Below are 14,343 nucleotides of genomic sequence, written 5' to 3' on the forward strand. Positions count from 1 at the left end.
TAAGAGAATGAACAATAATGCCTTTCAACAAACAATGTGACGGTGAGATGGTGTAACAACATTTGTCATCAACAGAGTCTGGTAATGGGACTTGTTTAAAAAGGAAGTCTGAGTACAATATGGATATATTTGTTACGACCTGTAAAGTATAATTAAGGGAATGAACATCTGAAAATTTTATTTTATATGAAAGTAAGCCTATCTTTGTCTTTCAGGTTCTCCAAGATCAAGCAAGAATGCAAGATGACCTTTAAAAACAATTTTATAAATGCATTTACTAATCCAATGTCTGTCACCACATTTATAAAACCTAAATGTTGTACTATAATTCATACTGCCAAGTTTCCTCTATGACGTGGGACTTAAATGTGTATATGCTCACGTCTGATACCTTTTCTGTCCAGACAGAACACAGAGGGAATGACTACTTTAAAATGACTCAAACTTCTCAGATCTCTAATACCCCTTCAAAATCTAAAATCTTAGGAAGCCTATATGTTCTAAGTGGAATATGAACGTTCATAAAATATACTCCTTTGAACACAAAACTGATAACTAGCCAGTTTTTTCTGTTAAAAAATCCAATCAACAAGAGATTGAGATAACTCTACTGTAATTAGAAATTATCTAGATAAATCAATAGATAAAGCCAACATTTCATTTTAAATAAAAATGTTCATCCCCATCCTTTTCCCTGCACTCAACCCTAAAACTGATAAAAGTTAATATGTTATTATTGGACCAATCACCAAACAGCTTTTAAGAGGAAGAGAAACAAAACAGAAATGAGTGAAAATTCAAAATCTGCACTCCACTCTCTCATTCCCTCCACGGTACTTATATTCCACAAACAGCCCATGCTATCTTAGAATTCTCTTTCTAACCTGCTCATTCCCCTATATGCTGACATCTCAAAGGACTAATAAGCCTCTGAAATGGACTCCTTCTCCATCTAGTTTTTCCCCACTCAGACACCACCACCTCCCACCAAACCATTCTCCACTCAAAGCTCCACAAAAGCAAAACTGACCATGTAAATTACCCTACTTAAAAACCTCCATTATTTACCCAATAACTTATAGGATAAAGTATAAAATGGTTGATTTGCTCCTAAGTGCCAATCACATTAAATCTTTATCACTTACTGAACATCTCCACGCTTTTGCATATGCTTTCCCCTACAACTGGAATGCACTTCTCCCATTTACCTTTTAAGACCTATCTCCAATCAACTCCTCTACATTAAACACCCAAATCCCCAAACAGAATTATTCTCTCCTTCCTCTGTGCTCCCACAGCACCTTCCACTTATCATTTTAATACTTATTATAATGTGTTATAGTAATTACAGGAGAGAGTATAAGGTAGTGGCTAACAAGAGAAGCTTTGGCATAAGATGGATTTCGGTCCAACACTCAATCTTCCACCTAGTAGCAATATAGCTTTAGACAAGTTGGTTACCTTCTCTAGGGCTCAATTTTCTCATTAATAAAATTGGGATAACACTTGAGTCTAGTTTAAAGTGCTAAGTGAGTGCATTCCGCACTACCCATCCTTGAGGCTAGTCAACATTCAATGAACAGCAGCAAAGCTGAGGTGAGGATCACAATTACCTGTCTAAGACTGGAGGAGGATGTGGGGTCTCCCCCCCATAAGAAAAGGGACTATGTCTAAAGTCATCCCAAGGGGATGCACACACCAAAATGGTTAATCACTTCTGGGTGATTTGGGTGATGGAATTACAAGCAATTTTTGTTCTGCTCCTTTGATCTTTTCTGCATTGAGTATATGCAACTTACTAAGAAAAAAGCTATAAGCCCCTAAATACCTGATCCATCGGCCTTCCTTCGTGGCGCAGTGGTTGAGAATCTGCCTGCCAATGCAGGGGACACAGGTTCAATCCCTGGTCCGGGAAGATCCCACATACCATGGAGCAACTAAGCCCTGTGTGCCACAGCTACCGAGCCTGTGCTCTACAGCCCACAAGCCACAACTACTGAGCCTGCGTGCTGCAACTACTGAAGCCCGTGTGCCTAGAGCCTGTGCTCCACAACAAGAGAGGCCACCACAGTGAGAAGCCCACGCACCGCAACGAAGAGTAGCCCCCGCTCGCCACAACTAAAGAAAGCCCACGTGCAGCAATGAAGGCCCAATGCTGCCAAAAATAAAATAATAAATATTAAAAAAAGCTTTTAAAAAAAAATCTGATCCATCACCTAGAAGCAGCATCTAGCACAAAGTATTATGCTCTATAAATACTTGCAAAATGAAAATTCTACAGTACATTTAGTTTTACAAGCAAGCATGTTTATATGCATTTATTTCTTTGCTTCTCATAATCACTTCTTGGGTAGGTAGGGCAGGTTATTATTATCACCCCTAGAAAATGAGGCTGAGAGTTCAGAAACAACAGGGACTAGGCTGGAACTTAAAACCAAAACTTCTAACTTCAAATACAGCGTTTTTTACTTTACTACTAAGCACTAAAAGTGAACTCCTACTCACATTCCCAAGTCAGAGAGCTAAATCACTTGTACACTATTTGAGAGGAAGCAAGCAAAGAAGAATAAAGGAATGTAACTTTTTTTAAAAAGTTTCATTAATCCTTTCAAACAATGGGGGAAAAAATCTGAGTACATAAGTGTACCAAATCAAACTGTTCCAGAAAGTCTAAGTAACCAGCAAAAACAGCAGGAGCTAAGAGCCCCAATATGTGCCAGACACTAAACATTTTACATATATCTATTTTATTAATTTAATTCTATAAAACAGATAACTACTGTCTCTAGTTCACAACTGAGTAAACTAAAACACAGAAATTAAATCACTTGCCTAAGATAACACAGTAATTGGCAGATCCAGGTTTCAAAACTAGGCAGTTTTGAAAAAGATCAAAGAGTCAAAAAAAACCCTCCAAAATCTCAGGAAAGCAGTGATATATTTTATCTCAATTCAAAGGATCTATAATCCTTAACCTATGGAAAGAATAAAAGCCCTCTCTGGATTATCTGAATTTCTAATAATTAGAAACAGTTATTTTCTCTTGTCAAATATCATTATAAACCTATTAAAGTTGCTTTAACAAAAATATTCTACTTGCAACTACAAGAACTTTACAGCCCGATTCTACAGTAAGTACTTCTTAGCTTTGTAAAATAAAAAAGCTAAGACATTAGGGGTGTTTTTGTTTTCAGGAAAGTGCACATATCAAAAGAAATACACCACCTTCCAAAATGACAACTCCAACAAAAGACCACTACCTACCTTAGCAACACTACTCAAACCTAGTTACAATTTACAATCACATAGGGACTTTTAAAAAACCAGTACATAGCAGCCACTCCAGACCAATTAAATCACAATATCTGGTGATGGGTCTAAGTGTTTTTAAAAGGTCCCCCAAGAGATTCTAAAGAGTAGTTAGGTTTAAGAACCACTATTCTAAGGAAATCCAAACCCTCCATATTATTACTTCACAGAGCTTCTGCCCATAAAGGTCTGAAAAAGTATTGTCATCTTATTCAGCCAATTTGCAAACAACCAAGAGAGTAAGATAAATAGGACCCTTCAACTACTAAAAGGGGTATTAATTATAAGCGCACTTAGCCCAACAGATTACACAAAAATCAAGGCAAAAGGATTCCAATGATAATGTTTTGGATAACAGAGTAACTTCAATTAACACGTCAAATATGCCAATGACCAAGCTATTTCTATTTGTCAAACCCTATATTTTCCAATCTGAAATGACGCCATGCTTTCTGATGGACTCAAGAGCCCAACAATTCCAAAACAGCAACATTGAAACAACTGTCACCTTGAAACTGAAAGCCCCCAAGTGTGTCATCTTTTAAAAAAGCTAAATAAAGATTAAACTCAACTTTAATGTTGTACAATTGCTGGGTAAATCTTTTTATGCTTTCATATAGAAGATACACCTGAAAAGTCAATATTGCCATAAGAACTCTGAAATTCAAAATTACATGCCTAGATGTTTGCAGGAACATAATTTGGTGACTTGGACTGATAGAAGGCTACTTATAACCTTTATTCATCTCACTTAAAAAAGTCGTCATATTTTGCTGTTGGGATATTAATTTGATTATTGGTGCTGTTTTAGACCTTTAAAGGATTGTTAGGGTAGGTACTATCTTTCTAAAATTTGAAAAACTCTGTAGCGTACCTGTCCTCAAGCGTTTTGAATAAAGCATGTGGATCTGCAGTAGTAATTTTGAATAACACAACAGGATATTTTAATATTTGATTTTTGAAGCTTATTTAGTTTTCCTGTGAAACTGTAAGTAGCTAAAAGCACTGAAATCAGTCTTAAAGCATAACAAGTTCCGATTTGATTCCATGCTTCAGTGGTAACAGTGTCCCCAAAGTACAGTATACCACCTGGACAACCCAGACTCCCACCACACCCAACTTGAGAGTATCTGTTTACTCAAGTTAGCATAGCTCTTGTGAAACAGAAAACCTTCCCTAAATGTTCTTACTCAAAAGCTACTTGTTACTGTTAACGCTACCACAAACAACCTACTAAGGCCTGGCAGTTCTATCAGTTTTAAGAATATCACCTGCCATATATCCTAGTAGAGTGCAACAAACGGAATCCAAAACCCAAACATAAAATGCCTTGCAAAGAATCTAAATAATTCTGTGTTCTAATCTGACGTCGTTTAATGTGAAAAGATTGAGAACTAAAAGCAAACGGACCAGCTACCTCACAACTGGACTACCTAGAAGACTTAATCCTTCCTTCATACTTGCACTTTTTCCGCCATAAACAACAGGAAACTCCAAAGAAACGGAAATAGAGAAAAGCCTAATTTTTCCTAAGGGGAATAACGGCATTGCTTCCAACCCCCCCCCCCCCCAGTGTGAGTGAACAAATGAAAAAGCAACGGGGGAAAGGCACGGGGGGAGGGGCGGTTGGCGAGCTCAGCTGGAGTCCTATACCTGCCACCCAGCTCCGACGGTGCCCGAAACATCTGTAACGACCGCTGCAACAGGGAAACTGGGCTGTGGGAATAAGAAGACCGTGGCCTGGGGGCTCAGAGTGGAGCCTGCACGGTCGGCTTCCTCCTTGGCCAACTCTTCTCTCACCTCCCAATTCCCATCCTCCCTATCCCACCCTGCTCCCTCCATAAAGAAAAATACCCAATAAAACCGGAGGCAGAGAAGACAAAGAGGCAAAACGAGGCTGCAAGGAGCGTCCAGAACAATGGGGGACAGGGTGCAAAGCGAAACTCCCGAGGAGGACAATGAAGGGGGTGTAGAGGAACCCGGAGAGGCAAAGAGGGAAACACCGCCGAGCCCGGGCCCCGCAAGCGGCGGACGCCTGGACTCGAGGCCCGACCGCGCGGGCGGTATCACCCCGGGCGCGGCGGGCTGGGCCGGAGCGGGTGGGAGCGGCGCGGCCCGGAGGGGCCGGCGGAGCCTGCGCGGGTGCACGCGCTGCTGCCGGTGGGACTCACCGGCATTCTGATCTCGGGGCCAGAGGTAGTATGTGGCCGGGATCACGATGAGCCCCACGAAGGAGGTGAGGAAGTAAAAGAAGGTGTTCCCGCTGTCATCGTACTGGAACTGCTGCCCCGCCATGGCACCCCCTCCTCCGCCTCCCTCTTCTCACCACCGCCGCCACGACCCCACTCTGCTTTCGGGGTCCCAGCGCCCCGGCCGCGTGTGGCGTAGCTCCTACGCCGCCGCCGCCTCTCCTCCCCGCCCCCACGCTACTCTCACGGACCCGCCGCCGCCACTGCCGCTGCGGTCCCAGCTATCGCGAGAAGAGATAGCTCCCTCCCCGCGCGGTTTGTCCCTCCTCCGCCCCCCGCCTCTCCCCAACCAGCTCGCAGAGAGAGACGTGGCGCGCGCAGCCGAAGAACTCTGCGAGCTCCCGCCCTTAGCCCTGCCCTCTTAGCCTCAGCTCCGCCCCTCAAGCTCTGGTAGACCCTCCCTGAAGGCCCCGCCCCTACCCCTAAAGTCCCTCCCCCGCCCCTCAGTTTCTTTTCCGAGGGCCGAGGTCCGGGTCCTGAGGGTCGGTTTACAGGGTCCCAGCCGAGGCTTCCCGGTCGAGCAGTGGGCGCGGGCGGTTCACCTGACTGCGACCGGGGTCGCACCCATTCGAAGCAGAGCTGAGGCTTCCTTGCCTCCGCTGTCTCCCATCCCTACCCACCCTGTCCTGCACTCTCACTTTTCAATTTCCCTGATTGATAAGAATGTTTCCTTAAGTTCCGGATCCGCTCCTCCAGTTTGGAAACACTGGTCCGTCAGAATAGGGCGCGGGAGCAGGGCGGTGGGGAGGGATGGTGAGGGGTTTGGCTGTAGGGGTTTTTTGGCAAAACAACCTTTGCTATTAAGAGACTGCGATCTACATTGCGCCCATTTTGCAGATGGAGATTCCCGAAGCCGGTAGAGATGGTGACCTACCTATCCCAGAGCTAATAATATTTATAGCATTTTCTTCGACACAGGCAGTAGGCAATTTATTGCTTTATTGCTTTAAATCATTCAATGGTCGGCGAACCCCTTGGAATGAATCAAAGCATGCCCGCTCTCCAGATGAGGAAATGGAGGCTGAAAGAGAGTGCCTAAAGTGAAGCACAGTAAGGAAACGTCTGGGGATTCAAACCCAGATCACGCTGACGCCACAAAGCCAGTGCCCTGACCACCGCCTCGTCGCCGACCCTCGCATTTCCCTGAGAGCGGCCGGCCCTCGCGTGCGGAGTGTGGGCAGGAATCCTCACTGCGAGGAGAGACGGCTGGGGGAGCAGTCGCTCTCCGGGGCCTCTGCCCTCGCCGGCTGTGAGATCCCAGAGGCTGGTGTCAGCTAAGCTGGGAGTCGAGGGGGCTGGTGCCCTGATCCGTGAATGACCCCCACGGTCCCGCGGCAGCCCTGGCTGGAGCCTATCCCAGCATCTCCACCTCCCCTCAGGGGACCAAAAGGAAAGGCCCACCAGAGTCACCTCACAGAGTCGTTGTGAAGATTAAAGGGAGTTATAGTGAAAACTGGAAAACCAATGCAATAAACAAATATTACACTGTATTTTTAAAAACTCATTTTAAGGCTATATGGTCTATTTACTAGGTTCCTTTCAATATGCCTTCCAGTGTTGGAAGAGAAATCTGGTCACATGTCATCTTTTATTTCATGTCCTCAAAAATAGTATTTATCATAATCAGTGACGACTTCCTTCATAATAGATTATATTCACATGTATTCTCTCTTCCCTCTCAAATGTCCTAACTACCCTTTTTTTTTTTTTTCTTTTTTTGCGGTACGTGGGCCTCTCACTGTTGTGGCCTCTCCCGTTGCGGAGCACAGGCTCCGGACGCGCAGGCTCAGCGGCCATGGCTCACGGCCCAGCCGCTCCGCGGCATGTGGGATCTTCCCAGACTGGGACACGAACCCGCGTCCGCTGCATCGGCAGGTGGACTCTCAACCACTGCGCCACCAGGGAAGCCCCTAACTACCCATTTTGAAAGGAAATTTCAGAAAATCATTTGCTCTGCATTCCCCTCCTCACTTTTTTCTGTGTGAAGTTTTCCAAGACTGTATTAGAGGGGAAGAAATAAAACAGAGAGGTGGGGGGAGAGGATTGGACAATGAAGTCAGCACAACACTGTGATCACCCAAGGCTGATATGCCCAAAACAATCTGCCTTGCTTCAGAAATAAGTCTGTCATAAAATTGGCTCAACCGCAGTGGGTAGGATCCTGAAGTTCCTTTTATTTATGTTGAATTTGTTATTAAGTCTTGTTTTAATAGTGCTGAACTGGTTGTTTTTTATTACCCTGATTATACATTTTACTCTGCATTTGGATAAAGATAATACATCAGTTTTATAACCTTGTGTCAATATAAATTATTCATGAAAAATATTCCCCTTCTGACTTTTTTTCTGCAGGAGTAATCTTTTCACAGCAGTTTGAGGTCATGCATATGAGTGGTTTGTACAGAACTGAACCATGAAACCAAATTTTGAACAAATCACATTTATTTGCTAAACTCCATACCTATCTAGAATATGAATTTTTTAACCAAATTAAAAGATTAAAGATTTGAAAAGGTATAAACACAGTCTGTTTTAGAACTTAATGCTATTCATTATAGATAAACTCAGATCACCCAAATATTCCCCAAAGCAAATCTGAATCATACCTTTAATTAATCACAATTTTTTCTGACTGATTTTTTAATTGCTTTTTAAACAGTTGTTTCTTTTAAGATATCATTTCAGTGAAATATTTAATAGTACTGAGTGAATATGGTAGAAACAGAGCTACGAACACATTTCGTTTAGTCTAATAGGACATGTTAAAAGGCATTTTTGTATTTTCTCTATATGTGTCTGTAAAGGATTCTTTTAATTGCTAGGTAGATATTTCCTCTCAAGTGTAGAAAACCTGACTATTTTTTGGTTCCTCCTAGTAATTTGCTTTTTCCTTAAAGTGAATCTTTCCTTCCTTGCAAGTCATGCTTGTAACTGCTGGTGTTGACTTAACATTTATACATACCAAAATACATTTGTGTAGCTATAGTCAACATGATTTAATTTTCTGCTTATTGTAGTTAGCCTCAAAGAAACTGGAAAGAACCAAATAAATAAGTAGGTACATGCAATTATTTCCAGTCTTTTCCCCCCCTTTCTACCCTACAATAACCTTCCCTGTCAAAGCCTAGCAAATCATCTGTAATGTTATGCCTCTTATTACTTTGTTTCAGTGCCAGGATTTTCTCCATTAAGAGCTAAATCTCTTCTGATACAAAATGAACAATTCTTTTTATTTGATCTTACAGAGATGAAAAGTTATGCCTATCATAATAACAACAGTAACATCAACAAAGTAACCTTTGTACAACATTTATTATTTACAAAAAACTTCCTCAGCATTATTCCAGTTGAAATTTCAAAGCATGACCCACATGTTGGAACTTTGACTAGGTAAAAGGTACTAACCCATTGCAATCCTTTCATTCCCTAGCTTCCTAAGGCCCTTATGACCCAATGAAACCCCAGTCTTACACTTGGAGAGAATGTGAAGGGAGGTATGGGTTAGGAAGACATTGGAACTGGATTATGCTCCACTCTGAAAGCATGAAAACAATGTTAAAAGAGGAATTGAGGGCTGTGGTTTTCTTTAGTGTTGGGATCAGGTTTGCATTTGGGCTCCTCTCTTTTCATGAGTATGTTGGACTTGTCAATATTGTTCTTGTTCTATACCTACTTTTGTGATTACAAAGCTGAGAATTATTGTAATAAAACCAGTTGCCAACAATGTATCAACAAACTTAGGTTATTCCTTTATGAATTAATTTTATGCATTACCAACATATCTAAACTGCTTAAAGAAAAAATGATTGACATTTCACAGTGAGCCATAAAATAGCACTTAATGAAATTTCCCGCCCAGATTGAAATATAATTTGGAAGAGTGGCCATAAATAAACAGGAGAGATCACTATGGGCAATTTCAAGTTTATATATTTGCGTAAGGAGAAAAAAAATTATCTCAATAGAGATTAGAACTTAAGGGAAAACATAAATCATCTTGTTGAAAAACAAATATTTGTGGATCCTGAAGTTTATAAAATTGGGGAGCCTTAATTAATAAAAAATATAAAATTATGATTATAAAATTAGGTACAAAAGTTCATATTCACTATGAACTCTGGTGATAATGATGTGTCAAGGTAGGTTCATCATTTGTAACAAATGTACCACTCTAGTGGGGGATGTTGAAAATGGAGGAGGCTCTGGGGGCCAGAAGAGGGAGAGGGTAGGAAATATATGAGAAATCTCTGTACCTTCCACTCTGTTTTGCTGTGAACCTAAATCTGCTCTAAAGAAAGTCTACTAAAAAATAGCTAATATTTATAATAATCATAATTGCTATAGGTTCGTGTTCTACAAACAAAAGAATTCTAATAAATTCTATTTTTGCATGATTTCCATCAGGATTCTTTTTAATATGGTAACATTTACAATTGTATAAACTGCATATTGAATATATTTCTACTGAGAGAGATTTTTCCTTTTTGACAAGGCTCAATGACAACCAAATTCTCTGCTTACAATTTTAACATCTCATGAGTAGAAGAATTTTCCACAGAGTAGTTTCTGACTCTGTACGTTTCAAACAATATTTCTCCTCTATTACCTACATACTTCAGGTACCAGGCCTAGTGGAATATATTCATATCATGAATCAAGATGTATCACTCTTTCATGTTGCAATGCTCGGTAAGTTTGCCCCAGGGGTAGAGGTGGAAGAAATATTCCTGGAAGTGATAACAACTATACACAGAAGTAACTGTAAACTACATAAAAATATCACCCTAGCTCCAAAATGAATGCATCCCCTTACTTTCAAATATACAGATTATTATAAGGAAGAAAATCAGTCATTCAACATTTAACATTCATTGAAATCACATATACTATTAGCAAGAGTGGGGCGCACAGGAATGTTTAAGACAGGGTCTCTGACCTCTGGAAACTTGCCTACAGTCTAATGAGAAGGGCATACTTTTTTCAATAAGTAACAAAAACCAGAGGAAGGAATTGATAAATGCTGTAAGGAATATACAAATAGAATTATTTCCAGGTTCATAGGAAAGAGTCCTTTCTTTTGGCAGAGAGAATCAGAAGGCTTCAAGGACGAGGTGGCAATTGAGCTAGGCCTTGAAACTTAAATAGAAATTGAAGGAAAAAATCCAGGTGGAATCAGCTCAGAGAACATTTGAAGAATAGCATGAAGTCCAGTCTGGTTGTAAATGGCAATCACAGAAGTGGGAAAATACTTTTTAAGTCCAGCTTCCAGGTTACAGGCAACATGTTAGCAATATTGCCACTTAAGGAGCTTTGTTAAAGGAGTCCATAAGTGGGAGACATTGCAGTCTCCTTTAGATACCTTAAAAAAAAATAGAGAGAAAAAAACAAATGGTTTTAACTAGCATGGTTTAAGTAAGGGCCTGCAGAAAACAAGAGGGTGAACTAGGTCATGATTTCTACTATTTTCTTCTTCCTCCTTTACCCAGCATATAGTTTCCACTCTTTGATATCAATCAAATCTTAACATCTAATACAATAGTTATGTTCCCAAAAAGATTTCTTTGACATACCTTACCTCACTCTGCTGGCTCCTATATTTCACATCCTGTTCACTCTCTACTTCCAATCCTGCTTTCCCACCTCTCTCCTGCCTCACATCTGTTCTCTACGCAGCAGCCAGGGATCCTTTTCTTCTTTTAACTTTCTATTTTGAAATAATTATAGATTCACAAGAAGCTGCAAAAACAGTAGAGACAAGACCCATTTACCCTTCACTGCTGGCCTGCAGAGGGCTGAGTGGTTATGGTCACTGTGGGGTCCTAAGCTCTCATGGCTCAGTCAGATTAGCACGGACTCAGAATAGCCATCCTAGAGCTGACTGATAGCCAGTGAGGAGGTGTCAGCATCAGCAAGCATTTCCAGTTCACCAAAAGTTTGGTGTGTGCCCTCCCTGCCAATGTTAAATAATCAGATCAAGGAAGGGAAACTTTGACCTACAGGCTGACTAGATTCAACCCTCATTTTAACCTCTGATTCACTGGACAGGTTGGCTAGAGGCCATAAATATCAAATACATGAATAAACTTGCCTTCCAGGTTCAGTAGTTGCTTTGCTTTATGGGTAGTGAGACAATGGCCAGACCAATCTGACAATAGAACTCTAACGCACAACCCTTACAGCAAGCAATCCAAGAAGCCAAAACACAACCTCTTCAGCAATTGGCCCAAAGCATCAGGACTAGCTTCCCAATTTTTTGCCCCCATTTGCTAATTAGGATCAACAAGCCAAATATGCTGCCTTAATCAGTCATGCAGGATACCCAACTCCCAGTCAGCCTGTCTCTAGCTTCTCCATCAAAGCACACTGAAGCCTTCACTTTTTTCACCGTAAAGCTTCCTCACTCCCCCGTCTGGCTTTGAGTCTCTGCCAAACCCAAGCAATGGTGGCAGAATCTCTTGCTATAGCAAGGTCTGAATAAATAGCCTTTGTTTGTTTTCATTTGGAAGATCTTCACTTATTTCTACATTATGTAAATACTAAATGAATTGCTTTTAACAGTTGTTAGGTATACATAGTATTACACACATAGTAGTAGTCTAGCATAGACGTCTTCATGATTTGCCAAGTGCCTACCTCTACTCCCACAAAAACCTAGACACTGAGGAAAAAACAACCAACCAACCAACCTATGAAATCAAACTCTTCCTTAGCAGGGATTACCAATTTGATCCTTATAATTAGCCCTTCTGTATGCCTATTCACATGTCATTACCTGTTCGTATGGATAAGAACTACCAAACTTTGTGCCATATACAGCTGTGCTTTTAAAATTGTTTTTGACCATTATTTGTAGCAAGAGATATATTTTACATTATGGCTCAGTACATTACAAGTGTCATAAAAGAATACTTAACCCTCACCATGTGCAATGTGGTGTGATATTTTTCTATCGTATACTATACATTTATTCATATTAAATGTACATGTAATAAACTATACTTATGTGTGAAATGCTTTATTAAAGAAACACTGGGGCTTCCCTGGTGGCACAGTGGTTAAGAGTCCGCCTGCCGATGCAGGGGACACGGGTTCGTGCCCTGGTCCGGGAAGATGCCACGTGCCATGGAGCGGCTGGGCCCGTGAGCCATGGCCACTGAGCCTGCCTGTCCGGAGCCTGTGCTCCACAACGGGAGAGGCCACAACAGTGCGAGGCCGGCGTAACACCAAAAAAAAAAAGAAACACTGAACTACGGTCTGGAAGATTTCTGAAGATGCATAGAAAAGCTCAATCATAGAATACAGATAAGGTCTCCTTTGACAGTATGTTCTTGAACATTCTTTTATCAGGTGGGGAGCTTCTCATTTAAAGAAATGCTCTAGCACAGTAGTTCTCAAACTTTAGTTGCAGGAGAATCACATAGAAGGCTCATTAAAGCTCAGAATGCGGGGCCTCACCCCCAGAGTTTCTGAATCAGGCTGTGGTAAAGTGCAGCCTGAAAATTTGCATTTCTCACAAGTTCCAAGGTGATGCTGATGCTGCTAGTCTGGAAACCACACTGTTCTAGTGAATCATTTTTATATATCAAATCATCCTTTTGCACAATGAATAACCACTTCCCAATTTGTCTGTTCGTCATATATTGAGTTTACTGAAGCAACATATGTTGTATTGGTTGGATGTGTGTGACTATAATTTGTGTCTGAGCAGAAGGTCAAAAGTCAGGAATTAAGGGAGACCATCTGCTTGCCGATTCCTTCCTCCAGCCCTCTCCAGAGTTATTTAACCACTTATTCATTTATTTCACAAATATTTGTGACCCTGTGCCAAGATCTGTGCTAGGCTTTAGATTACCATCCGCCTGAGCATTTTATAAGAAAACAGTTCCCTTCAGAAAGCTGTAGAATGGGGACTTCCCTAGTGGCACAGTGGTTAAGAATCCGCCTGCCAGTGCAGGGGACACATGTTCAATCCCTGGTCCAGGAAGATCCCACATGCCACGGAGCCACTAAGCCCATGCGCCACAACTACTGAGCCTGCGCTCTAGAGCCCGCGAGCCACAACTACTGAAGCCCACGTGCCTGGAGCCTGTGTTCTGCAACAAGAGAAGCCGCCGCAATGAGAAGCCCACGCACCTCAACGAAGAGTAGACCCCACTCGACCCCGCTCGCTGCAACGAGAGAAAGCCTGTGCACAGCAACGAAGACCCGATGCAGCCAAAAATAAAAAACAACTTTTAAATTTAAAAATAAAAAAATAAAAGCTGTGGAATGATGTGAGTCCCTTTTTCTGTTCTTTTATAACCATTTTGTTCCTGATGGGTGAGGATCAGGTGCCCTTCCAGAAACAGGAAGATGACAAAATCAGGCAGCTGTTGCAAGTTTTAGAGCTCCTGATTCACTGGTTTTTGAAGGCAGTGTTTTCCAAACCTCCTCTCTGAGGAGGAGCAGAGAACCCAGGTGCTAGTTAAAATTATAGCTCCCAGGCCCTTGGCGATTCTGACACAGTTAGCTGGGGAGGAAGCATGGTTGTTATATTTTTAGCAATTACTCCAGGTGAGTCTTAAAATCAAAGAAGTATGGGAAACCTCGTTTTAAAACACACTATTACGTATAAAATAGATAACTAATAACACAGGGAACTCTACTCAGTACTCTGTGATGACCTATATGGGAAAAGAATCTAAAAAAGAGTGGATATATGTATATGTATAACTGATTCACTTTGCTGTGCCGCAGAAACTCACACAACATTGTAAATCAGCGATACTCCAATACAAATTTTTAA

The 14,343-nt window shown here is 41.6% G+C and overlaps 1 protein-coding gene across 2 annotated transcripts in view; it reads right to left on the reverse strand.

Moving 5' to 3' along the window:
- Nucleotides 1–5,604, reverse strand: part of SEC63 (SEC63 homolog, protein translocation regulator) — a gene marked incomplete at its 5' end in the record, with an annotated part of 64,446 nt that extends 58,842 nt beyond the window's left edge. For both annotated transcript variants that reach the window (XM_079716149.1, XM_079716148.1), the window contains one exon: nucleotides 5,481–5,604. In XM_079716149.1, the coding sequence (XP_079572275.1) occupies nucleotides 5,481–5,604 (124 nt within the window). The remainder of the gene's footprint in view (nucleotides 1–5,480) is intronic.
- Between the last annotated feature and the right edge of the window lie 8,739 nt (nucleotides 5,605–14,343).

Source organism: Hyperoodon ampullatus (assembly GCF_949752795.1).
Source record: "Hyperoodon ampullatus genome assembly, chromosome: 12".
Lineage (NCBI taxonomy): Eukaryota > Metazoa > Chordata > Mammalia > Artiodactyla > Ziphiidae > Hyperoodon > Hyperoodon ampullatus.